Source organism: Plecotus auritus, assembly GCF_963455305.1.
Source record: "Plecotus auritus genome assembly, chromosome: 5".
Taxonomy (NCBI): Eukaryota; Metazoa; Chordata; class Mammalia; order Chiroptera; family Vespertilionidae; genus Plecotus; species Plecotus auritus.
In genome coordinates, this window is record NC_137776.1 from 3,837,255 (window position 1) to 3,861,386 (window position 24,132).

General features: G+C 51.3%; 1 protein-coding gene across 1 annotated transcript in view; it reads right to left on the bottom strand.

Annotated features, from left to right (window-relative positions):
* STAT4 (signal transducer and activator of transcription 4) overlaps positions 1 to 5,603 on the bottom strand; it is an 86,332-nt gene extending 80,729 nt beyond the window's left edge. Inside the window, exons 1-3 of the mRNA XM_080668229.1 lie at positions 5,491 to 5,603; positions 2,788 to 2,916; positions 1,147 to 1,291 (exon numbers count right to left, since the gene is read on the bottom strand). Coding sequence (XP_080524355.1) covers positions 1,147 to 1,291; positions 2,788 to 2,915 — 273 coding nt within the window. The 5' untranslated portion in view covers position 2,916; positions 5,491 to 5,603. The remainder of the gene's footprint in view (positions 1 to 1,146; positions 1,292 to 2,787; positions 2,917 to 5,490) is intronic.
* Positions 5,604 to 24,132: the final 18,529 nt, after the last annotated feature.

Consider the following 24,132-nt stretch of genomic DNA (forward strand, 5'->3'; position numbering starts at 1 on the left):
ACTTGTCCAAGGTCGTATTTTGAGAGCCAGAATCCTCAAAGGCCGCGCACCGCCATTTCACCCATCTTTGCCCCTCAGCAAAGTGTAGGGTCTTCACTTCTAGGCCAGAAGTCAGCAAACTTTCCCGTGAAGGGCAAGGTCAGTTCCACACACACACACACACACACACACACACACAATCACAATCAATCACAATCACACACACATACACAATCACAATCAGTCACAATCACACACACACACACACACAGTCACAATCAATCACAGCCACACACACACACACACAGTCACAATCAATTACAGCCACACACACACACACAGTCACAATCAATCACAGCCACACACACACACACAGTCACAATCAATCACAACCACACACACACACACAGTCACAATCAATCACAGCCATACACACACACACAATCACACACACAGTCACAATCACAATCACACACACACAATCACACACACACAATCACACACACACAGTCACAATCAATCACAGCCACACACACACACACAATCACAATCACAATCAATCACAACCATACACAGTCACAATCGATCACAATCACACACACACACACAGTCACAATCAATCACAGCCACACACACACACACACACACACACACACACACACACACACACACACGAGGTGCCTCAGGAGCAGCGTGTGCTTTGCCTGTGGCCCTGTGGGATAGGGGCTGGAGTGCAGCAAAGAATGTTTGTGAAGGAGGTGAGATCTAACCAAACCTGGCAAACACACAACACGAGGCCTGCGTCTATGAATGGGAACAACACTAACGCGAAATTACGTAGGAGACAAAGGCCAGGGAGGACGGGGGCGGGCGGGGGGGAGCCACACTTTCCCACCCCTGCTCCAGCATTGTCAGGATCGATCACAACCTCCAAACAGTCCCATGTACATCACACACGCCCTCCCCACGGATAGTGCATCTCGGGTTCAAAGTCTCATGGAAAACAAACCAACAATTGAGCACGGAATTCAAAATGGCAAGAGAATTCAGGAATTTATCTCTTTAAATATGGTTTCAGAATAACAGATGGGTACATATTTGATTTCTGTAAACTGAATCTAAGACTTAAAAAGCGGAGCATTTGGAAAAAGTAGAATGCATTCTCACCTGCAGGACTTTCCGAATTCTTTTCAGATTGTGAATCAAGAGCAGGTTTTTCTCTTTGGAAACGCGACCTAACTGGTCATCCAGTTGTATTAACAAGTTTTGAAGGAGAATGGTTGCCATACTTTCGTTGTTAGAAGCTGCCTCCCTAAAAAAAAAAAAAAGTGTTATTACACAGCAGGAAACAACTAAGTAAGATGTCTACCTTCCTATCACACAATTTTAAATGGATAAACCTATTCCACAGTGATAAGCACTTAGAGATTTTTGAATATTAAATTGTACACATGGAAAGTTACTCAACATCACTCATCAGTAGGGAAATGCAAATCAAAACACCGGGAGATACCGCTGCACAGAGATTGGAATGCAGTTATGCAAATCACAAAAAAGCATTAGCTGGGGAGGAACTGGTCCCTGGTGCGTTGCTGGGGGGTGCGGGGGGGCGGGATATAAAATAGTGCCGCTGCCAGAAAAAAACAGGGCGGGAGAGGCCTCAGATAGAAACAGAGTCACCTACAGCAATTCCTCTCTGGGAAGACACCCAGGGGAATTGCAAGCTATGAATAGGTATGTGTACACCAATGCTCAGAGCAGCTTTAGTCACAAGGGCCCCAAGGCGGAGACAATGCAAATGTCTGCACTGATAGATTTTATATATACACTAGAGGCCCGGTGCACGAATTTGTGCACGAGTGGGGACTCCGCCCGGCCAGGCCCGATTGGGAGGGGCCACGGGAGGTTGGCCGGCCAGCCAGCTCGGCCCCCAATCAGGCCAGTTGGCTGAGCACAGTGCCTGTCATAGTGACCAGTCGTTCCAGTCGTTCAGCTTTTATAATATGTATACACACACACACACACACACACACACACACATATTATTAATATTATTCAGCCTTAGAAAGGAGGAACATTTTGGTACATGCTACATGAATGAATCATGCTAAGGGAAATCAGTCAGTCACAAAAGGACCAATGTTGTGTGCTGATACTTCCATGAGGCACCTGGAGCAGTCAAGTTCAGAGACAGAAAGAGGGATGGTGTGGTGGCGGGGGGCTGGATGGAGAGAATGAGGAGTTCGTGTTTAAAGGGGAGAAAGCCCCAGTCTGTGCAGATGAGAAGGTTCTGCAGATGGACGGTGGTGGTGGCTGCACGACCATGTGGATATACTCAATGCCACTGAACTGCACGCCTAGAAGTGGTACAAGTGGTAAATGTTGTGTTCCATACATTTTACCACAATAAAAAAAATGAGACAACTGTTGAAAGCCAAAAAAAAAAAAGTTTTAAGTTGCGCAACGTGAACAGAGTTTTAAAGAATGTTTGTAAAATATCCTAAGAAAAAATATTTATTTCCATTGAGTCTGTGATAGAGAATTGATATTAACCGTTGATTTACTTCATGGCTTTTGAACGTTTAGAAAGCTGTTGCGTGTTTGGCTTACAGAAAAACAAAGCACTGGAAAACCAGAAAGAACTAGTATTCTTCTCTGAAAAGGTTTTCCAAAACCTGGCAAAACTCTTTTGTCTGAAAAGAATGCACCTGTGGATCGAAAAGTGAGCCACAGAATAGTCCCGTCTGGAGAGAGCGTGAAGCACGTGTGCGTGACCTGGAGTAGAAACACAGCAACGCCTGCCCCTACCAGTCCTGGTTTTCAATCCACTGCGCCAGCAGGTGCCGGATTTCCATCGGAAAGTTGTCGTCATAGAACTGATCCACTTGTTCCAAAAACTTGATTTCTAACTGCTGGACTTGATTCCACTGAGACATGCTGCAAAACAAGGGTGAAAGTAGGGTTTGAAAGTACTAACTGTGGCACGTCTTACTCCTTCCTGAGATTTCAAACAAAGACACTCTTGTCCATTGGGTAAGTCACTGAAGAAAAGTGACTTTTTAAAAACAGTCGCTCAATGAAAAGAGAAAATGCTTTCAATTCAAAGAATAAGGCCAATGTAAACTTGTGTGTAAGCCAGTCATTCCTCATGAAGGACAAAGGACTCTCCCGCTGGCCCCAGACCACCTCCTTCTTGCCCTCCACGAACTCCTATCCAGCCTCCTCCGGGAGTTGAACTCCCCCTCAGCACCCCTCTCCCCACCCGCCCCCCTCTCTACACCAATTTGTATTCTCAACAAGCTCCCTCCCCATCCCTTGCTCCCCCTGCCCTACTAGACTTTGAGCAACTGCAAGGCAAACAGCATACGCAGCTACACCTCCTGAGACCCCCCTAAGGCTCTAGAGGCGAGGAATACCCAGGAAAAGTTTAGTTTCTTTTTTTAAAAAAATATATGTTATTGATTTTTTACAGAGAGGAAGGGAGAAGGATAGAGAGTTAGAAACATTGATGAGAGAGAAACATCCATCAGCTGCCTCCTGCACACCTCCTACTGGGGATGTGCCCGCAACCAAGGTACATATGTGCCCTTGACCGGAATCGAACCTGGGACCCTTCAGTCCACAGGCCGACGCTCTATCCACTGAGCCACACCGGTCAGGGCCAAGTTTATTTACGATGAAATGCCCAATCCCTTTGTCTTCGTTTCAGATTTGCCTGGCTTCTAGCATCAGCCTTATGTCTGCATCTTAGCTTTATGAAGAGCTGATGCTTGCATGTTCGTGGCTTCTGATTCTTTCAGGTCAAAATATCTCTGAGCCCACGCACAGCGCTATTTCTCTCTATGGCTGTGAGGATAGGCTGGGCCGAGCTTTAAAAGTCTACTTTTCATTAGTCTCTGACGTGCATGTAGAGGTGGTTACACCCTCAAGTTACTTGAGGACGAAACCACATTTGGTACATCATGGGCAACCTGTCATAAAACAAAAGTGGTGTGTTTCCCCCGCTGAACCCCGCTCTGGCCACCGGGCGCTGTAGCCACACGTCCTCGATGCCTCCTTGAAGTGACCACACTTTACTGTCTCAAAAGTCACATTTTCACTGTTTCATCAGCAATTCCAGACCAAGGGGGAAAAGTTTCATGTAATTAATAACCACAGTATTTCCATCTATCTTGTAGGTGGGTGAGAGTTTAGCTGTGCCTACAGAACATTAGTGATAATAAATTTCATAGGCACATTTTTCAGGTTTCTGATGACCCCCTTTGGGGCCACCGTTTTCCTGACGTCTAGGAGGGGGTCCAGGGGGAAATGATGGCCATGTTTTGCTGAAAGAAAGCAACCGGGGAAAACGATGTTTCACTTGCACATCCCGTTATGTGTATGAAGACTCTTACGCAGGACAATTCCAGGCGTAGTGCAGGTGCTCGGGACCTGCGGTCACATGAAGGAGTGGCCCTCGGAAACTGCTGTGGGGAGGGCAGGTGTTAACCTCAACTTTAAAAATGAAAACAACGGCAGGGTCGGAAATGAGTCCTGCCCCAGGGCACAGCATCACGGATGGACAGAAGTCTCCGGGGCCCCAGACCCGCCTCTCTTTGCAGATGCTGGGTGCATGCGTGGCCCACGGGAACCTGACACCTTGCTCCCCTGCTGCTGGGGACGGCGCCCTGCTGGCTCCCATCACTTCAGTCAGTGACAAGAGAGACCTGAGCCGAGAGCAGCATGACAACGGCAATCGCTCCCACTGTGGGGTCTGCTGTGATGGGTGCACATCTGTTTGCTAACCAAGACTTCACGGGAGGTTAGCGCCCTCTTAGGCGCCTCACCCCCCTTCCAGAGAGCTGGGCACGCGGCTGAGAGAGGGGAGGACCAGGCAGACACCCCTCGGTCATGCTTCTCCCCCGCAGCCTCCACCAGCGCCTCCAGGCCCCTGGTCCCCCTCCTGGCTTTCCCTCTCTAGGGCTCACTCCCCGTCCCCAGACAACTGAGCAACGTTTCCTTTGTGCTCTCTGAACCCTGGCCCCGGGCACCTGTGGAAAGGGGCATTTGGCTCCACGAGGGGCAGGGGAGCGGACGGTGCCTGGTTGGCTGGTGACCCAGAGCTCGCCAAGCAGATGATCTGCCCCGACATGTGCCTGGCTCACCACGGCCAGCATCACCCCTGGGTCACCACGGCCAGCATTACCCCTGGGTCACCACGGCCAGCATCACCGGCTCCCCTCGCTGCGGGCTTCTCCCTGAGACCCAGGACGCAATCTAAGGCCAGACTTCGCAACCCACGGGAGCTGGTAAGAAAGGGAAGCGGGACGGGTCCCCTTCCCCACCGGCATCCCACCTGGCGGCGCGCCCAGCGCATCTCTGACCCGGAGCCTGGCTTCTGTGTGCAGCCCCGGCCCGCCCGCCCGCAGACAGTTAAAATGCGGGGCTGTCCCGGCGCCCAGGGCACCGGCCTCGGGGCCCCACGTGCGCACCCCGGCCCGCAGGAGGGAGAGAGGGCACCTGCCCACTTACCTGGCTCCCTCGCCCGTCCGTCCGGCGTTGCTCACGGCCAAGGGCCAAGGCCAGGCTCCCGCTCCCCGCCGGGACGCAGGCCAACACCGCCCCGGGGCATTTGCATCTCTCCTCCCCCTGAGGCTTTCCTGTGCGTCAGCGCCAGCCTCCAGCCCGGGACTTTACTGGGTCCTCCCACCCACTCTCTCCCAGAAACGCCGGAGCCCGCAGGGGGCTGAGCCTCAGGCGGGCACCCCCTCCTCGCATTGCCATCGTCACCTGTGGCCGCAGGAGCCCACGGTGGGGAGGAGGGGGGGAGGTGGGAGGAGGGGTGGGGTGAGGGGGAGCTTCTCCTTGTCCTCAGAGGTCTCCCCAGGCAGCCGGACCCCCTGCAGCTTACTCGCCTGGAGCCCAATTCCTGGCTTCCTGCTTTCTTCCTTCAGATCGGCTCCCCCAGGGCAGCCAGCCGGGTGGAGGGTGGGGAGGCAGGAGCAAAACACCACAAGCAGCCCCGCCGGTGTGGCTCAGTGGGTAGAGCCAGGAGGTCACCGTTCCATTCCTGGTCGGGGCCCAGGCCGGCGTTAAGGGCTCCACCCCCAGTGGGGGGCGTGCAGGAGGCAGCCCATCAGTGATTCTCCCTCATCATTGATGTTTCTCTCCCTCTCCCTTCCTCTCCGAAATCGATAAAAATATATTCAACAACAACCACAAAACCCACCAAACTCAGACCCCACTGTGCTGGGATTCAGTGGGTCTGCTCCCCCGGAGAGAGGGCAGCAGCCTGCAGCCTGCCCCGTGCCTGCCCTTCCCCGCAGGCCCGCCCTGCCCTCCCCAGCCCTGCAGCTGGGGGCTTGGCGAGCCCTTCCCCTCCGATTGCACCTGCTCGGGACCAGGAGCTGGAGAGAGCCGGGCTCAGCTGGTTCTCCGTGCAGAGCTGAAGGCCCGCGGCCCACAGGTGCCCGAGCTGCTGCTGAGTCCCTGCTGAGCCGGTAAGAATGCAGGTGCTTCCTCCCTCCGCAGGGGCCTGTCGGTTCCCCTCCTGGGAGCTAGACTGTTAACCCCTGACGCACGGCAGGAGTCCATGAATGCTCTCGGAAATAAAGGCGAAAATAAGGACCCCCGGAGAGGTAGACAGAGGGCTGCACCTGCGGATGCCACGCCAGAGCAGTGCTGTGCGCCCAGGTAGGAAGCAGACCTGCCCGCACACACCAGCAGCCCGGATTCTCCTCTCCCCACGACGTGTTATCACGGCCTTCACCTCCACCTCTCCCCCTCCCTGGGAAAAGGGAGTCCCCGGCCCCGAAGTCTCCGCTGGACAGCAGTCTCAGGTCACCGGGCAGGTGGGCCTGGCCTGGCCGCTCGCCCACCCGGCGCTTCCCGGGCGCCCCGGCTGCTGTGTCCCCGCCCGGAGAGAGGGCCTGATTCAGCCTCCCATGCCTTCCGGGAAGTCCTGCGTTCTTCTGGGGAAGCAGCCACTGTGTATGGTAAAAAGACCCAGTTCTTGGCACTCAAATGTCTGTACAGCGTGGTCCCGAGCTACCAGGAACCTCTGCCCTGCAGGAGCCCAGGCCCCAGCCTCCTCTGCTCCAGACTCGCCTCTCACGGTCAGGACGGCGTTCCCTTCCTCTGCCGTTTCCTCCCTAACTGGGCTCCTGTCGAAACCGTGTTCTTCTTGGGGGAGAGCCCCCCGCTCTGGGTTCTCAGCACACTGCCGTCCAAACCAGCGCTGTTCAGAGAGATGAAACACGCGCCACATGCAGTGAAGCTTTCTAGTTCCCACGTGGAACAAGGAAAAGGGGAAATTAATCTTTGAAAACCTTTACTGTTGAAAGTGTGACATGTGTCCCCTTTCCTCCCCCATTCACCTCTCCCAGCTGCTCCCTTCCCCGCCCCAGGCCCTCACCACCCCATTGTCTGTGTCCTTGGGTTATGCATATATGCATACAAGGTCATTGGCTGACGCCTTCCCACTCACCCTTCCCCGACGTCCCTCTGAGGTTCAATGCTTCTAGGTCTCTGGATGTGTTTTTGTTCATCAGTTTATGCTGCTCAGTAGATTCCACATGTGAGTGAGGTCATGTGATACTTGTCTTTCTCTGACTGGCTTCTTTCGCTCAGCACGATGCTCTCCAGGTCCCTTCCTGCTGTTGCCAATGTAAGAGTTCTTTTTTTTTTTATAGCTGGGTAGTATTCCATTGTGTAAATGTACCACAGTTTTTAATCCACTCGTCTTGAAATCAACTGTTGTGCTGTAGATAACCCAATTCACACAGAATATTGACCTGTCAGTCTATAATCCACATAAAAATTATTGAGATGCTTTCACTCCTGATTTCATCCTCAATCTCGGCAGTCTGGTGCCGATTTGCCCTTTCAGGACAAGTCGGTTGGACCGTGGCCACACGTGGCCGGTGGCTGCCCTACAGGACGGCCCAGGCCCAGGCCACTCTCCTCACATTTCCACTTCCTGCCCGAGCGACAGTCAGACTGGCTTTGCGTGTCTTTGCCATCAACGTTGTGTGTCTCCATTCCACCGCTGAGTGTCTGCTGTGCGAACAGAGGCTTCGCTCCCTTCTTCCTTTAAAGAACCTCTTCCTGGGGCTCCCCAACAATTCTCGAACCGTTTCATCTCACGACACCTCCATCCTCTTAAAAACTGTTGACAACCCCAAGATTTTTGCTGTTGCTATTCTTTTAATGGCTATTTGGTGTATCCATTAAAAGTGGATTCTTAGAAAAAAAATCAAAATGTGTATTCATTAAAAATGACCATTCTAAACCCATTATGTGTTAAAACAAACGTTATGAAAAACAAGTACATTTCCCATCACACAGAAAATTAGGGATTCACAACTTGAAAATCTCCTCAGTGTCTGGCTTGAGAGCAGACATCTGGATTCTTCCATCTGCTTCTGCCTTCGGTCTGTTCCAAACCATGGTCTTGGTGGAAGTGTTTGAAGAACATCTGGACTCACACAGGTATGTCACTGGAAAAGGAGAGAGCTTACCAGTCTTTTCAGAGCTGTGGGCAGCCTTCTTAGACGCCACCCCGAATTCCAACAAGCAGTGGTTCCTTAAGGCCTATTTGCATTGTGGCATGTGACCACATCAGTGAACTCTGTATGCACAGCACTGCCCCCCAATCCACTGTGTCTTGTGTTTCGAATGGAACTTCCGCCCACACACGCTATCACACATCGGTCATTTGGAAAACCCTGGCTCACCGAATGATGCAGATCTCCAGAAGCCGGCACCCTATCACACACTGTCAGCAGGTCACAGTGGTGAGTCCCCCCAGCGATCTCCTTAGGAAAGTATTTAAGCTTTGGGGAGCTGTATGCTCATAGGGAATATACACATTTACACAACGTCTACTTTTGGCATTGGAAACAGATACTGCCAGTGGTTTTCCTGACGTGACAGGCTCATTTTGTTCATTTTTAGGAAAATGTTTTCCAGATACCCGAGTCTGGACACCACAGTCTGTCATTGTCCTTCCGCGTCAAAATGGTGTTCTGTGAGGAAGAGTGGCCAGCATGGCAGGCAACGCAATCGCATGAGTGCTCCCCCGCCCCCCCCCCCCGCACCCCGCCCCCGCCCCCACCCCCGCCCCCGCCCCAGGCCTTAGTAAGTGTACTTCCATTTCCTCGCACAGAATGTTAAGAGAGATGCAGTCAGGTCTGAGATGTCATACAATTAATTTTCCTGCCCCATTGATTACATTCTCTCTCTATATATTATTGATTTCAGAGAGGATGGGAGAGGGAGAGAGAGAGAGAAGCATCCATGATGAGAGAGAATCATGGATCGGCTGCCTCCTGCATGCCCTACACTGGGGATCGAGCCTGAAACCCGGGCATGTGCCCTGACCAGGAATTGAACCATGACCTCCTGGTTCATAGGTTGACACTCAACCATTGAACCACACCGGCCGGGCCATTGAATACATTCTTAAGTCAAACTGGCATTGAAATGTTTTGAGTTTGTGGTGGTGAAGCTTGCAATGACTACGAGGCCACGTTGGCATCGGCCCCCTGGTTCATGGCATGGCACCATCATCACCCGCCATTGCTTTGGCACCATCTGTATGACATCAACAGAGTGAAAAGGCACAACAGCATTATTATGAAAAGAATTTTAACTTCGCTGACCCCCTGGAAAGGTCCTGGGGCCCACCCCCAAGGGTCCAAAGACAACACTCTCCGCACCGCCGCTCTGTCCACGCGGGCTGCCTGTTGGGCTCAGTTTAGCCAAAGGGATGCAGCACGAGGGACTCGCCACCCGCATGCACACTTTTTTCCTTGGTTAAAGCATCTGCGTAAACCTGTCTCTCTTCCTATTTCAAGAACTGAGCCAGGCTTCTAAGAAACGACATTGCTATGTCCATGTTGCTTCTCTTTCTTAGAATCAAGTCTAAGTAGCTAGGTGCCCCCATTCTTGGCTCCACACTGGCCTGGCTTGGTCCCACAAGCCCCTCAGAATGGAAAAGAAAAACTCAAAGCAAAAACACAGAAAAACACCCCAAACTGAAATGCCCAAAGTGTCCCAAACTCAGAGGCCACCAGATCCCTCTGTCCCCGCAAAGGGTCTCTCAGCTGTCCTAGAGAGAAGCCCTACACCATTATTTTGTTTCCTTCTTCTTAAGAGGGGAGTCCCAAACTCCCTGTAAAAATGGGGATATTCTGTCCCCCACAATCTAACGTAAGAAATGAGATTAAGGAAAATGCTGGATAATAGCTGTTAGTAATAGACTAATAAGCAAGTTATGAGAAACTTTGGAGGTTCCTAGCTAACTCCCTTCTTCCCTCCGTAGCTAGAAGGGGTTTCAAATGGAGATGAAGGGAGATGGAGCGAGGTGGACAGGTTTGTACCGGCCAGTCCCCGGCAGAGAGGATTCAGAGTCAGCTCTCTGCTGTGCTTCCCCCACTAGCTAAGCAGAGCTGCGTGTGAGTGTGTGTGTGTGTGTGTGTGTGTGTGTGTGTGTGTGTGAGTTTTAATATTTTTATCGATTTCAGAGAGGAAGGGAGAAGGAGGGGGAGATAGAAACACCAATGATGAGAGAGAATCGTTGCTCAGCTGCCTCCTGCACACCCCACAACCCGGGCATGTGCCCTGACCGGGAATCGAACCGTGACCTCCTGGTTCATAGGTCGGTGCTCAGCCACTGAGCCACGCTGGCTGGGCAGAGTGGCTTGTTTTGGGGCAGTGAGAGAAGAAGAGAGGGGAGATCGGTGCCCTGCTGCTGGCTGTCAGTCAGCTTCACCCTCTCCCGGCTCTTGTAGGAAGGATAGAAACATGGTTGGTTTTCATTTTTTGTGGCAGCATCTTACCTCTCCTGTCCAGGTTCCCCTCTTCTGGGTCCAGAGGGAGCTGGAGAGGCGGAGTTGGAGGCTGGACAGACAGAACACGTACCGATAGATAGGTACGCTGGGTTTCGTGGTGGCACAGGCTGGCACCCGAGTGCCCAGTGAGGCTGACTGGGGCAAGGCAGCCTGGGGGGCGGGGGGCTTGGCAGCTCATCTGTGTGCCAGTCCTCAAACTGCATCGCCATGGACGATGTCTTGTGCTAAGGGTTTAGTACCATCTATCCTGTTCGGTCCTCAGACTGCATCGCCATGGACGATGTCTTGTGCTAAGGGTTTAATACCATCTATCCTGTTCGGTCCTCAAACTGCATCGCCATGGACGGTGTCTTTTTTTTTTTTAAATATATGTTATTGATATTTTACAGAGAGGAAGGGAGAGGGATAGAGAGCTAGAAACATCGATGAGAGAGAAACATCGATCAGCTGCCTCCTGCACACCTCCCACTGGGGATGTGCCCGCAACCAAGGTACATGCCCTTGACCGGAATCGAACCCGGGACCCTTCAGTCCGCAGGCCGACGCTCTATCCACTGAGCCAAACCGGTTTCTGCGGCGGTGTCTTGTGCTAAGGGTTTAGTACCATCTATCCTGTTCGGTCCTCAGACTGCCATGGATGGTGTCTTGTGCTAAGGGTACAGCCTTGGGCAAACTACGGCCCGCGGGCCGGATCCGGCTGTTCTATCCGGTTCTCTTGCTCTCCCCTCCGCTCCTTTACTTTGAATTTATATTAGTTCACACAAACACTCCATCCATGCTTTTGTTCCGGCCCTCCGGTCCAGTTTAAGAACCCATGGTGGCCCTCGAGTCAAAAAGTTTGCCCACGCCTGGTTTAGTACCATTTATACTGTTCGGTCCTCAAACCCAGTTCCCAAGGCCAGTGCTCCCTCTGCTGCCCCTCAGAGGCACGACACCTTCCACGTCAGCCTTCGTTCCTGTCATAGCTCTTGGTCAGCTCAAGGCCAGGCCACACGGGCAGCTGAGACCTTCACGTGCGCTGTTTGACCTTAGCCTCACACCACATCACAGGATTAGGGATCATCCTTGCCTCCGATTGTCAGACAAGGACAGTGGCTTCATGAGGCCAGAAGACCTGTTTATGGTAACCCGATGTCAAGGGGCAGGTCCTGGATTCAAACTCAGGACCATCTGACTCCAGAGACAATGCTTGAACCCAGGAAGCATCTTATCTGCTCTTATAAGAAAAGCAGTAACTTGCTCAGTGAGCTGTGGACGACGTAAGCTTAAGACGATACAGATGAGTTCCAAAACAGAGAGGCTAACCAGTCATCGCTGGTGAGAAGTGATGCGTGGGCCCTGCGTCTCCAGCTCTCCCTTGGGGCATATGGACAACGAGCCGCGCATTTAAAAGTCCTCAAAGTATCATGATGCCAACGGGGTTCCGAAACACTCAGCGAATCATGTGGTTCTGAGCATCTGGTTATACCATATCCACGTGGTGACTGTTTCTGCTGAGTCACAAATTAAAAGAAGGCTCGACAGCAGGCGAGGCTATTTGAACTGTAGACTCTTAAAAAAATGTCTTGTTTTCTGGTCAAATAGCCTATAACCACCCTATCCTATTTAGGTATTCGTCATGGTGTTCTCACTCTCTGAACTGAATACATAGAGGGCAGGAGTGTATATCATCTCTGTTTGTGCTTCGGTGTTCAGCTCAGGGCCCGGCCTAGAGCAGGCATTCGGGCGCGGTAGCAGGTGGAGCGCTCCATCCTCGGGGCCCTGGGAGGGCTCTTTCTGGTGACATGTCTTTTTTTTTTTTTAATTTCTTTATTGATTAAGGTATCACATATTTGTCCTCATCCCCCCATTCCCATCCCAAACCCCTCCCCACGCATGCCCCCACCTGCCTGTTGTCTGTGACCACTGGTTAGGCTTATATGCATGCATACAAGTCCTTTGGTTGATCTCCCCCCTTACCCCCACCCTCCCCTACCTTCCCTCTGACGTTTGACAGTCTGATCGATGCTTCCCTGTCTCCGGGTCTGTTTTTGTTCATCAGTTTATGTTGTTCATTATTTCCCCTAGATGAGTGAGATCATGTGATACTAGAAATACACTGATAAGAACCGAAAATGAGACAAACATTAATGGTTATGCTGAGAGGCAAATGAATCAGTCTGTAGTGAGTTTCTTTCTGGGCCAACAGTTCTTTTGAGTCCCAATTTCAATGTCAAACGGTTCCTTATGTGTACATGTCAGCAATGATATTTCAGTTCTGGATGGTGGACAAATGGTGGTAATGCAGGTCCGACCCTCTCTGGTTTGGTCCTGGGCAACCTGCCGCGACGCACAGCTGCTGACTGCTAGCGTGGCAAGGTGTCGTCAGCGTCTTCCATCTCTGGACTGCTTCTCTTCTGTCTTCATGGCTGGAGCAGTCCTGTCAATTCCTCTCTGTTGCAGGAATCCACATGGTCTTGGAGCTGTTTTCTGAAAATATACAAACATATTCTCGACCAAAAGTTAATAGAGGAATCTTTTCTATAAATTTGACTTGGGATCCTTTTTCGTGTTTTGCCCAAAATATCCTGTAAGTAAATTACATCTAGAAAATTTTTGCTTTAGAAAATTAACTTTCATTTGTAATGCTAACAGCAAGACACCCATGAAAAACACACATGGTGTCAAAACAAGCCAAAGGAAAATCCGGTGACATGTCTTGTCCAAGCCTCTCATTCCCACCACGCCGATCACTATGGCACTTACGATAATGTCGCGCATTGACGTTTTAGTATATAATTATATAAAATGTAGTGATGTATGTGCACGAATTCCTGCTGAACGCTGCTCTGGCTGGTGGGAATTACAATAATGTCTCCCATTGACATGCGTGTATATAAAAGCCTAAGTGACCGCTTGACCAGTTGCTATGATGTTCACTGGCCACCAGGGGGCAGATGCTCAATGCAGGAGCTGACCCCTGGTGGTCAGTGTGCTCCCACAGTGGGAGCACTGCTCAGTTGACCGATGGGCGCCAGATGCAGGGCTCACGGCTGGCCGCAGCCCCGGAGACCTCAGCAAAGTGGCAGCAAGCTTACCGAGCGGCGGCGGCAGGGCCAGGATGAGCAGGAGTGGCAGGCAGCGTTGGACTGCTGGTTTCGGCCTGATCCCTGCAGGCCACGCCGAGGGACCCCACCAGTGCATGCATTCGTGCACTGGGCCTCAAGTAATTATATAAAATGCAGTGATGTGATGTGCATGAAGTCTAGCCAAACGCCGCTCTGGCTGGTGGGACTGTGAACCATGCCTCGCCCCGTGTGAGTTCCAGAAAGTGTTCCACCTGCTCTTTTTTATGTTTTCCCCAACTGTGGGTGGTTGGCCGCACGCACATGCACTTGTCGATGCGCAGCTGGGGAATTCAGGGGCGCCCCCTGCGGTCTCCTTGCCGGGGCTCTGTCTGTGAATTCTCTCCTCCTTGGCCTCTTCAGACGCTCAGCTCTGTCTCCTCCTCTCAGGGAGACGGCCGGGCTCTGGGTTCCCCCTTTCTGAGCTGCTGCCTGGGGACTTTCTCCAGAAGGTAAGTGGGGCCACCCTAGGAGGGCCTCACCACTGCACGTCTGTAAGGACCATTCTCTTGCACGGACTGTTTGCCCATGTCTGAAACCATTGCTTCATTTATTTTTCTGTGTGTGTGTATGTGTGTGTGTGTGTGTGTGTGTGTGTGTGTGTTTAAAGTTGTTTAAAGTGGCCCGGCCGGCGTGGCTCAGTGGTTGAGCATTGACCTATGAAGCAGGAGGTCACGGTTTGATTCCTGGTCAGGGCACATGTCCAGGTTGCTGGCTCAATCCCCAGTGTGGGGCGTGCAGGAGGCAGCCGATCCATGATTCTCTCTCCTCATGGAAGTTTCTATCTCTCCCTCCCTCTCCCTTCCTCTCTGACATCAATAAAATATACATAGATTTTAAAAAGTTGTTTAAAGTAAGAGGGTAAACCTCTCCCTGGTAGGGTGGTCAGATTTAACAAAACAAAACAGGACTCTCAGTTAAATCTGAATGACAGACCAACCACGAATAGCTTTTTAGTACATGCATGGCCCATATGTGTAGTACAAGCATGTCTGAAATTCAAACCTAATGGGGCTTCTGGGGTTTTACCTGTAACCCTAATCCCTGTTCCTCTATCATGTCCAAAGCAGGCGGCCTCAGAGACGCTGTCTGGTGCCAGAGCTGCAGGCTGTCTTCATTCAACTCAGTATGAAATATTGACGGAGCTCCTGCATTGCCCTCAGGACAATGACTGTGACTGAGGGAGGACCCCCTGGAGGAGGGGTCAGCCCGGCAGTGAGGACAAGATGCGCAGTGGAAGCTGACAAGCGCTCCAGGCCTGCCAGCGCTAAGCACGGGAATCAGAAGAGTTGGAGACCAATGAGCTGACGTCGTCAGAAAGTCCAGGAGCTGAGCTTGACAACAGTGGGCCGTGAAGGGAGGAAGGACTGGAGCCAGGCGGGCGAGGACAGGCGCGCTCAGCCTGCCCAGAGAAGGTGGGCACGGACACGGGACTCGGCATCCTTCAGGACAGCGAGGAGAACGTGCAGAGCGCGGATGCTGAGAGAGCCACTGTAAGCAAGGCCCGCTGGTCCCGAGCTCAGGTCGCTGTTAGGTTTGTTCGCTGCACCAGGGGAGCTGGTTGGGACGGTGGGGGAGGACTGACATCTGACCCTCTCTCATTCCCAGGACAGGGACCCCGGCGCAGGGCCGCACCGTCCGAGGAAGGGGTGCTTTCTTCTAATTCTAGGTCCTTTGTGTGACATCTCAGTTCCTAGGGGAGACTGCAGGCCCTTCCTTCTGGGTAGTCACGGTATAGTTACTTCTGAGCCTCTGACTCAGACTCTTCAAGGGGAGAGTCACTGTGGGGAGAGGAGAGGGGAGATGTTAGAAGGTGCATCATGTCTGAGCCACGGGCCTTTCTGCTCTGGGGGAAATGAGGGCGAAGGGGCAGTGGGGTTTGTTCCTGTGGCATGTGCTCTATGGTTGGGGGAAGCAAAGTAAGGAGTGAGATGGGGCTGATAGGGTTTCGGGTGGATATTTGGGTAGAAGCTCTCCGAAGCTCAGCACCTGCACCCAGAGGCCTGTGTATTAGCAGAAATCCTCTGAGTGAGGAACAAATGGCCTTAATCCAGCGCTGTGAACGCAAAGCCCCCTGGGTAGGCAGGCATGTGGGGAACCTTCCTAACAGGCACCTGAATATCTTTCTCTTCACCCAGAGATTTTTCAGGAGAAGCTACAAATCTGAATGTTTAAGAAAAAACCTCCGGAATTTCAAATGTTGGCATGTACCCCACAAAACACACTGTAGACTTACACTGTTCTAGCCAGATAACACACATCTGTAGGTGTAAAAGCTACTAGGGTGCCTTCTCTGTCCTCAAGCAATATTTCCCACCCCCCATTAGTCTACACACTCCCTACCTTATCTACGGGGGTCCCCCAAAAAGGGAAAGAGGGGAAAGGAGAACCAAGGCAAATAGTACCCCACAGAGCGAGAGGGAGGACCCAAGTGTTTTGGAGGACATGGGCTTAAACAGCTGCCTTCTTTCCTCTTACTTATTAATTTGGCCTTTTTTTTCCTTTTCTTTTTTTAAAAAATATATTTCATTGACTTTTTTTACAGAGAGGAAGGGAGAGAGAGAACATCGATGAGAGAGAAACATCAATCAGCTGCCTCCTGCACACCCCCTACTGGGGATGTGCTGGCAACCAAGGTACATGCCCTTGACCGGAATCGAACCTGGGACCCCTGAGCTCGCAGGCCGACGCTCCATCCACTGAGCCAAACCGGCCAGGGCCTTTTTTTTTTTTTTTTTTTCTTTTAAGGAGGCAACCAGATGTAGACGTAACGAACTGGAGCACTAGTTTCATTCTTAGTTTTGTCACTAACACTGCAGACTAAGACCTCTATCTGGAGACGGTGAGGGTGGTTATAACAAATCTTTACAGCAGATGGCTCCATCAGATCTTTGCCAGCTCGGAATCCCTTGCTACAAGCAAAAATAACATAAATCAATATTCCCAAAGAAAATAATCACCGATCACCTGGAGCAAATTCCTGATTTGTGAGAACTTTGTCAGTAGCGCACAGCACCCCTTCTCCGTACATCGCCCTCCCCAAGGGCTCTCAGTCCCCCGCCAGGCGAAACGGAAGGAAACCAGACGAAGCAGGTGCTTCACGGGAGACGAACGTACGGATGGAGCTCCACCGGGTGCGAAAATAACGAACTAATAACGCAGGGCTGCCATCGTCTTTCTCCTAAGAATGGTTTGCACAAACGTTTGGCTTCAGCCTACGTTCCTCTTCCCGTGTGAACTGCCGAGTTCCTTCTTAGTTTTATGCTGTCTGTAGGTGAAACGTCTCACACACAGTAAGACAGTGTTTAATGGAAACGAGATGTTATTTAAGGACAGCCAGTCCTATTACATAAATCTTTCAATATTGGTAGGGCTGTCACGTTTTTCCTTTCCTTAGCCCCGTGGTCGGCAAACTGCGGCTCGCGAGCCACATGCGGCTCTTTGGCCCCTGGAGTGTGGCTCTTCCACAAAATACCACGGCCTGGGCGAGTCTATGTTGAAGAAGTGGCGTTAGAGGAAGTTTAAGTTTAAAAAATGTGGCTCTCCAAAGAAATGTCAATCGTTGTCCTGTTGATATTTGGCTCTGTGGACGAAGGAGTTTGCCGACCACTGCCTTAGCCGGTGGCAGGCTGGAACATGGACTAAACACCAGGGGGCACTGCCCTCACAGGGAAGCCAACCCACAGCCCGGCTAAAAAATGGAGGCCTCCGAGTTATCTACAAAGAATTCTTTTCACATTTAAATGAGGCGGGTATCAGTCTGAAGGCTTTGGCATCTGTGATTGTATAGTGGCCTTCTCCTTGAGACCTCAGAGGGTTTACAGATTCAGTAAACTAGACCCACCAACTTACTCAATGGCTGTGGCAAGGGTATTGGATAATACTTTAGACCAGGATGAACGTGGGGGAAAGGAGAGTGGGGGTGAGCAACATTGAGGTCAAAGGATTATGAGGACTTATTCCTGGCTTTGCTTAACCTGGAAACCTGAATGGTGACGTTGTCCGATTCATACCTAAGAGAGGTCTGAGCCAGGAATTTGGCCAATTTAGATGAAGGTTTTGTTTGTACTTGACGTATTTAGGGCTGTTTACACACAGTGATAATTCCAGGAGGTTAGGGATCGCTTGCTAATTCCGAGCATCCACCAGTCACCTCTCGAAGACATACCGGCGGAGTGAAGGTGGAACACCTGCACTGCTCAGGCTCCTTTAAGACGAGTCCCCGTTGTCCCTCCCAAACAAGTTGCCTCTCACATCCTCCCAGAGCCACTCTGCCCGCGGGATGGTGGGTGGGTGGTTTGTCCGGAGAACTCTCTCTAGTAACCGAAGTCACTTCTCCTAAGACAAGGCCTTCTGATTCACTATTTCGTTGCTACAAGGAATAGATAAATCCACAAAGTACTTACAAGGACAGAAGCCACTTTTATCAAGGGCTGCTATGACATAAAAGCTTAGTTAATCAAGTCACATTCATTCTCAGAAATAACTCCTGAACTTCAAATGTTGGCAAGACCCCTGGTAATGTCCCAAAGAGCTTTCCGCTCACGTTCCCTTTGAGATGGAGTTCCAGCAGCAGATTCTCTGGGCGGAGGGGCTGGTCATGTTTGACCTCAGCAGACGCAGCCGGCGGGTCAGAAGCAGCATGAGATGGTGACAGGATCGCACCATGGCAACGTGTCCTGTAAGCGGATTGTCCTCGGGCCACACTCGGCAGTGCTGCCCACTGTGAACAAGATGTCTGGCTTCCCGGGGAGCCTCTGAAAACATTTCAGCTCAAACAGCAGCTGACACCTTGGGGAAGGCTGGACACCCCGTGTCTGTGTTCCCCACTTCCTAGGCCGTTCCCAGGGCGGCCGCGGGGTGCTGCTTAATCCTGATGACAATGGGTTACTCAGAGCCGTTGGCAGAGGGAGAAGAAACGATTAGATCATCAGCCAACTGGTCTCCCCAGCGAAGGGCAGCTCCCCAGGTGGGGCATCTCACACTGCCCTGCGGCGAGGGGCCGCACAGCAGCAGCCACACTGCCTCCCTGTGCTGGGGCACCGGGCTGTTTGCATGGGCTCCTCCTGCCCCCCTTGCTGCCCCAAACAGGAGCCTCCCCCGCGGGGTGCCCTTTTCCTGGGAGGAGACAACCGATGGAGTCAGTGCTGTGCCAGGAAGGCAGTTAGCTCTGGTACGCGGTGCCGGCCCAAACACAAGGTCAGGTGACCGCGGGGAGTGCCCTGATGAGGCCCACACAGGACAGGTCTGTCTCCCGTGGGAGGGCCCCGCCCCGCTGTGCGCTGCGTGGTGCACGCTCTGGCTCAGAACGAGCCCTTGTTTAGGGCTTTTCGACTCACCTGGTTGACTTCATTCAATAGCCGCCGCCCCTGAAATGCTTGGGTCCTCACTCCAGGCTTCGGTCTTGATACGAACTGGAGAGTCGACCTTATTCCTGGGTGTACTTTTGTTGTTGTTGTTGTTAATCCTCACCCACGGATTTTTAGGGAGAGTGAAAGAGAGAGGGGGAGACAGAGAGAAACATCGATGTAAGAGAAACACATCGATTGATGGCCTCCTGCACGTGCCCCAACCAGGGCCCAGGCCAGGGAGGAGCCTGCAACCGAGGTACATGCCCTTGACCGGAATTGAACCCAGGACCCTTCCGTCCACAGGCCGATGCTCTATCCACTGAGCCACACCGGCCAGGGCTGTTCCCAGGTATGCTTTCTTCTCAAGTTCAAATAGATGGCTAATTCAAATTCTCACAGTGGATCTTCTACTCTCTGGGGGTGAGAGAGGAGCTACCCACTCCACTTCGGGCCTTGTGTGAGGAAGGCGGAAGTCTCCACCCAGAACACAGTCCCCACAGTGATGCTGCTTGGACCCACGGTGGGGCCCAGATGGCCGGCCCCAGCAGGCAGTCCCTGTGGGATGCTATTTGGGGGATAGTGAGTGGGAAGGGCCAGGTAGGCCTGGACCTCTCGGTGGGTTCTTCCCCTGTCGAAGGAAGCGATTGGAAAAAGCCAGCGTTTGTCCCTGGACCAGTCATAGCGAGAGCCCTACCCTCCTGGGCTTCAGTGAACCTAAAAAACGAGTTCCCTTTTAAAATTAAATATATTTTTATTGATTTTAGAGAGGAAGGGAAAGGGAGGGAGATAGAAACATCAATGATGAGAAAGAATCATTGATCAGCTGCCTCCTGCACGCAACCCCGCCCCCCGCCCCACCCCTACCGGGGATCCAGCCTGCAGCCTGGGCATGTGCCCTGACTGGGAATCAAACCGGGACCTCCTGGTTCAGAGGTCGATGCACAACCACTGAGCCACACCAGCCAGGCTCCTTTTTTTTTCTTAAGCAGCTTGGAGTTGAATGTCAGAAGCATCCAGCTGTAGCCTGATGGGTGGAATATCAAAATAATGCCACACTATGGCCTAGCAATAAGGACAGTGCAGGAGAACACGAGACTGACGGTAGATTGCTTATAAAGAAGCCGCACGCAAATTTATCAGGACCAGGCCTCACTTCACGGAGGACTTGCTGAGCCGGCGGACGCTGGCAGGGTTACATCCGCTCTGCTTTAACACTCAGGACGGCCTGGGAAGGGCCAGCACGCTGGGCAGAGAGCCGGCAGGAGATGGCTGTGTGATGAAAGGGAAAGCCGTAGCCCTGGAAAGTGAAGACCCGCAGGCTCAGCTTCTACAGCCGGGGGGAAATTGCTGCAGTGAAAAGGCGAATGGGGCGAGATGGCGACGTGACGTGAACAACTTTCCCCGCAGACCATCTGCGACACTAGCTCCCTGGCAATGACGGGTGTGTTACGTCTGTGTCCGAGCTCGGACCCCGCGGTGCAAAGCCGAAGAAGCCGTGACAAGACTGGAGTCTCAAGGTCCGAGTAAGAGAGGCAGAGGCCGGAGCTGGAGACATAGCTGGTGCCAGGGTCTGACACTGAGGGGCTTCAGGTCATCGAAGAGGCTATGGTGTCTTCTGTCCCTCAAAAGACTGGATTCCTAAGCATAGCCCTCAGAAGATTGCTCAGGTCTTTTGAGCACTGTGTCTACCACTCATGTCATTAGATGACTGCTCTGCACGTTGTTATCTATTCATTCTTTATTCATTCACTCACTTATAATACCTTGTTTATGCAAGGCACCTTCCGAAGTATCTATAATGATAAAAGTGTAATATGCTAATTAGACCAGACATCCTTCCGGATGACCTTCTGGACAAAGCCGGGGCTTGGAGGGAAGCCCGGGTGCCAGGTGCCTGCCAGCAGCTGGTGGGAAGCCCGGGTCCCTGGTGCCAGAGGAAAGCCAGTGCCGGCAGCCGGGGGAAGGAAGGCTGACTCTTGCACGAATTCTGTGCATCGGGCCTCTAGTAAAAACAATAAACATTAACAACTGCTCCGGTGTTTCTCCAATGAGGACAGCTGCATCGGCAGCATTCTAGCCATGACCTAATCGGTACTGACCTTTCTACGTAAGCTTTCTTTTCGAGGGAATAACAGTTAAGCTGTAACTAAGTCCTGACGACTTTTTCCCATTACTTGAAGGTTTGCTATATGCTTGGACAAGATTTCCAAAAAGGATGGATGTCTTCAACAGCTCCGTGAACCATGGCTGGGCTTCTTCGGGGCTGTTTTCACTTCCAGCCTTCTTTGTAGACTCCTGATTTCATGAAGCCCTTTTCTGTCCGCCGCTTTAGACACTTCCAGTAGGCTGCCAGCCAGTGTCATCTTTTATCTGCAACTTTGTTCAGGTCAGAAGCAAAACAAACAAAACAACACATATGGAGAAAAGATTATTTCAGTTTTTTCACTGTTCTCTTCTATTTTTACTTTCCCTATAAATCAGCAAACTTGAAAGCATTTTCTCTGTCACTCCCATTTTCAGTGGCTTTCCATTATGGCGTATGTTCTTTTGCAAAATAACTCATTAAGAGAGCTTCATTACAGACCTCTGACTAGCTGCCATGTCTCAAATGAACTCTCACTTTTCACTTATAAACTTAATGTGAAACATCCCATATCAATACCTTTAAAGCAGTTATCACATAATTTCCTTATACTTACAGACGGGTGCCTACAAGCTGAGTCAGAGAGTGGTTTCTTTATCTACCTATTGATTCTGCAAATGACTGAGGACAACACGGAACAATGAGCTGCGTTAAGGCAAGGCCAGGTGAGACGCCAGTGTGTGCAGGACTCACTCCTGCTCTCAAAGTTGGTCCCAATGGCTGGGGGAGACAACGCCTGTATTGAACATAAATACCACAACAAGGCAAAGGGATTCACTGCCAGGGCTGACAGGCAGACTCTGAGCGATGGAAGAATGATGACTCTGACACACGGTTCTGTGAAAGAGAGGCTAAGGGACTGCTTGGCTAGAGGAACCAAACAGCCCTGTTCGCCTGCATCCAGAGGCTTTCTTTTTTTTCTTTCTTTCTTTCTTTCTTTTTTTTTTTTATTGTTTAAAGTATTACAAATAGTAGTACATATGTCTCCTTTTTTTTCCCCCATTGACCTCCCCCCGCTGTAGGCTTTCACTGTAACAGCAGCTTGAAGTAAAATTCACTATTAGACACTATCAGCAGGGTAAGCACCCTTGAGAAGATTCCTGCGTCTGCAGTGTCCTTTAAGCAAGGACGTCTGAAGACTAAGCATACAGATTCCAGTAAACACCCGGGGGCTCAAGCTTATTTGGAAAAGTCAAGGCAGGTTCTGCCGCCTTCGGCAAGGTCCCCCTAGAGGCCCCCGACCTTTTGGAGATTCCTCCTTACAGACTTTCCAACCAAGTCCTGTGCTTCCCCACAATTCCTAACAGGTCATTTGAATAAACCAAGGAGGACTGGGATGGCGAAGATGGACCCAAAAGGGTGGTTAGGACTTTCGGTAAGTCCTAACTAACTGGGAGAAGGCATTCCAAGCGATGAGAAAGGTGTGAGTAAAGGCTGAACAGAGCGGACGATGCAGCGTGTTCGGGGAAGGTAACACGAGGCATATTGGCAGGAACAGAAGGTTCCTACTGACAGGCAGAAGCGCGTGGAGCTGGTGAGCAGTGCGAGGGCCGTGTTGTGAATGTCAGGCGCATGAGTTTGGAGTATTTCGAGGACCCAAATGGCCTCCCTGACGTCATTCTCAGCCACTCCAACTCGTCCTTAAAACTGCTGCCAAGGAGGCCTTTCTAAAAGAGCACGTTAGCAGAGAATTCTCACTAAAAGAGAATTCCCGTGCTTAAGATTCCGCAGGGGATTTTAAAGGGGTTCGGGTCCCTAAGCCCACCCTGGGGGGGGGATGTCTATGTGACTGTGTACATCGAACACCAAGACGAAGGATCCTCTGGCTGAGACGAAGGTGGCCCTGCCTGGCCTTGGAGGGAGCTGGGTAAACAAAACCCTTCTCTAGCCAAAGCGACAGCCTCAGATGGAGGTGGAGAAACAGTACCTGCGACGCATTATGCCACGGCAAAGGGGCTGAGCGATCTCTCTGGGGGGTCATGAATTCTCAGGACGCTTCCGCGATGGAGCTGAATGTTATGGCCTCGCCGAACGCAGACCGACCTTCCCTCAGCTGTGCCAGATGCACAGGGTACATGCCTCCAGTCTCGGTACAACCACACCCATTGCGTGAGATTCGGATGGTTCCTTTAAATCTCATAGGTTACGTTCCATTTAGATTTAATGAACACATTCGCATGACGTATGGTGGAAAGCAGGGATGGATATATTCCTCAGGAATTGTTACCTAGTTTTATGTGTGTGATTAAATAACATTACGATAAGAATAATTTACATAAATACCGAATTTCACTTTTTTTTTTATACTTTAAAGGAGTTATGGGCATTACCGAAGTAGGGGGAATAACATATTTTGTTTAGTCTTAAAATCACCCCTGCAAGATAGGTATTATCCCCATGTGATAGATGAAGACGCTGAGGGTCGGAGGGCGTAAGTAACTTACGCGAGGTCAAACAGAATGAAGTGGCAAAGCTGAGATTTTAACCCAGTTCTGTTCGATGACCATTTCTCCGCACACACAGGTTCAAAAGTCATCCTGAGAGACACGAGGGTGGAGTTGGTGAGTGAGAGTTCTAGACACAGAGCGGAGACGTGAGGGACCGAGGCTCACCTACAATATCTAACTCCAGGCGGCCTCGCTTCAGAGGAAAACTGAGGATCGTGGCCTCACTAAAGTGAAGAATTACATCTGATGACTTTTCTTTTTTCTTTTTGAAAATAT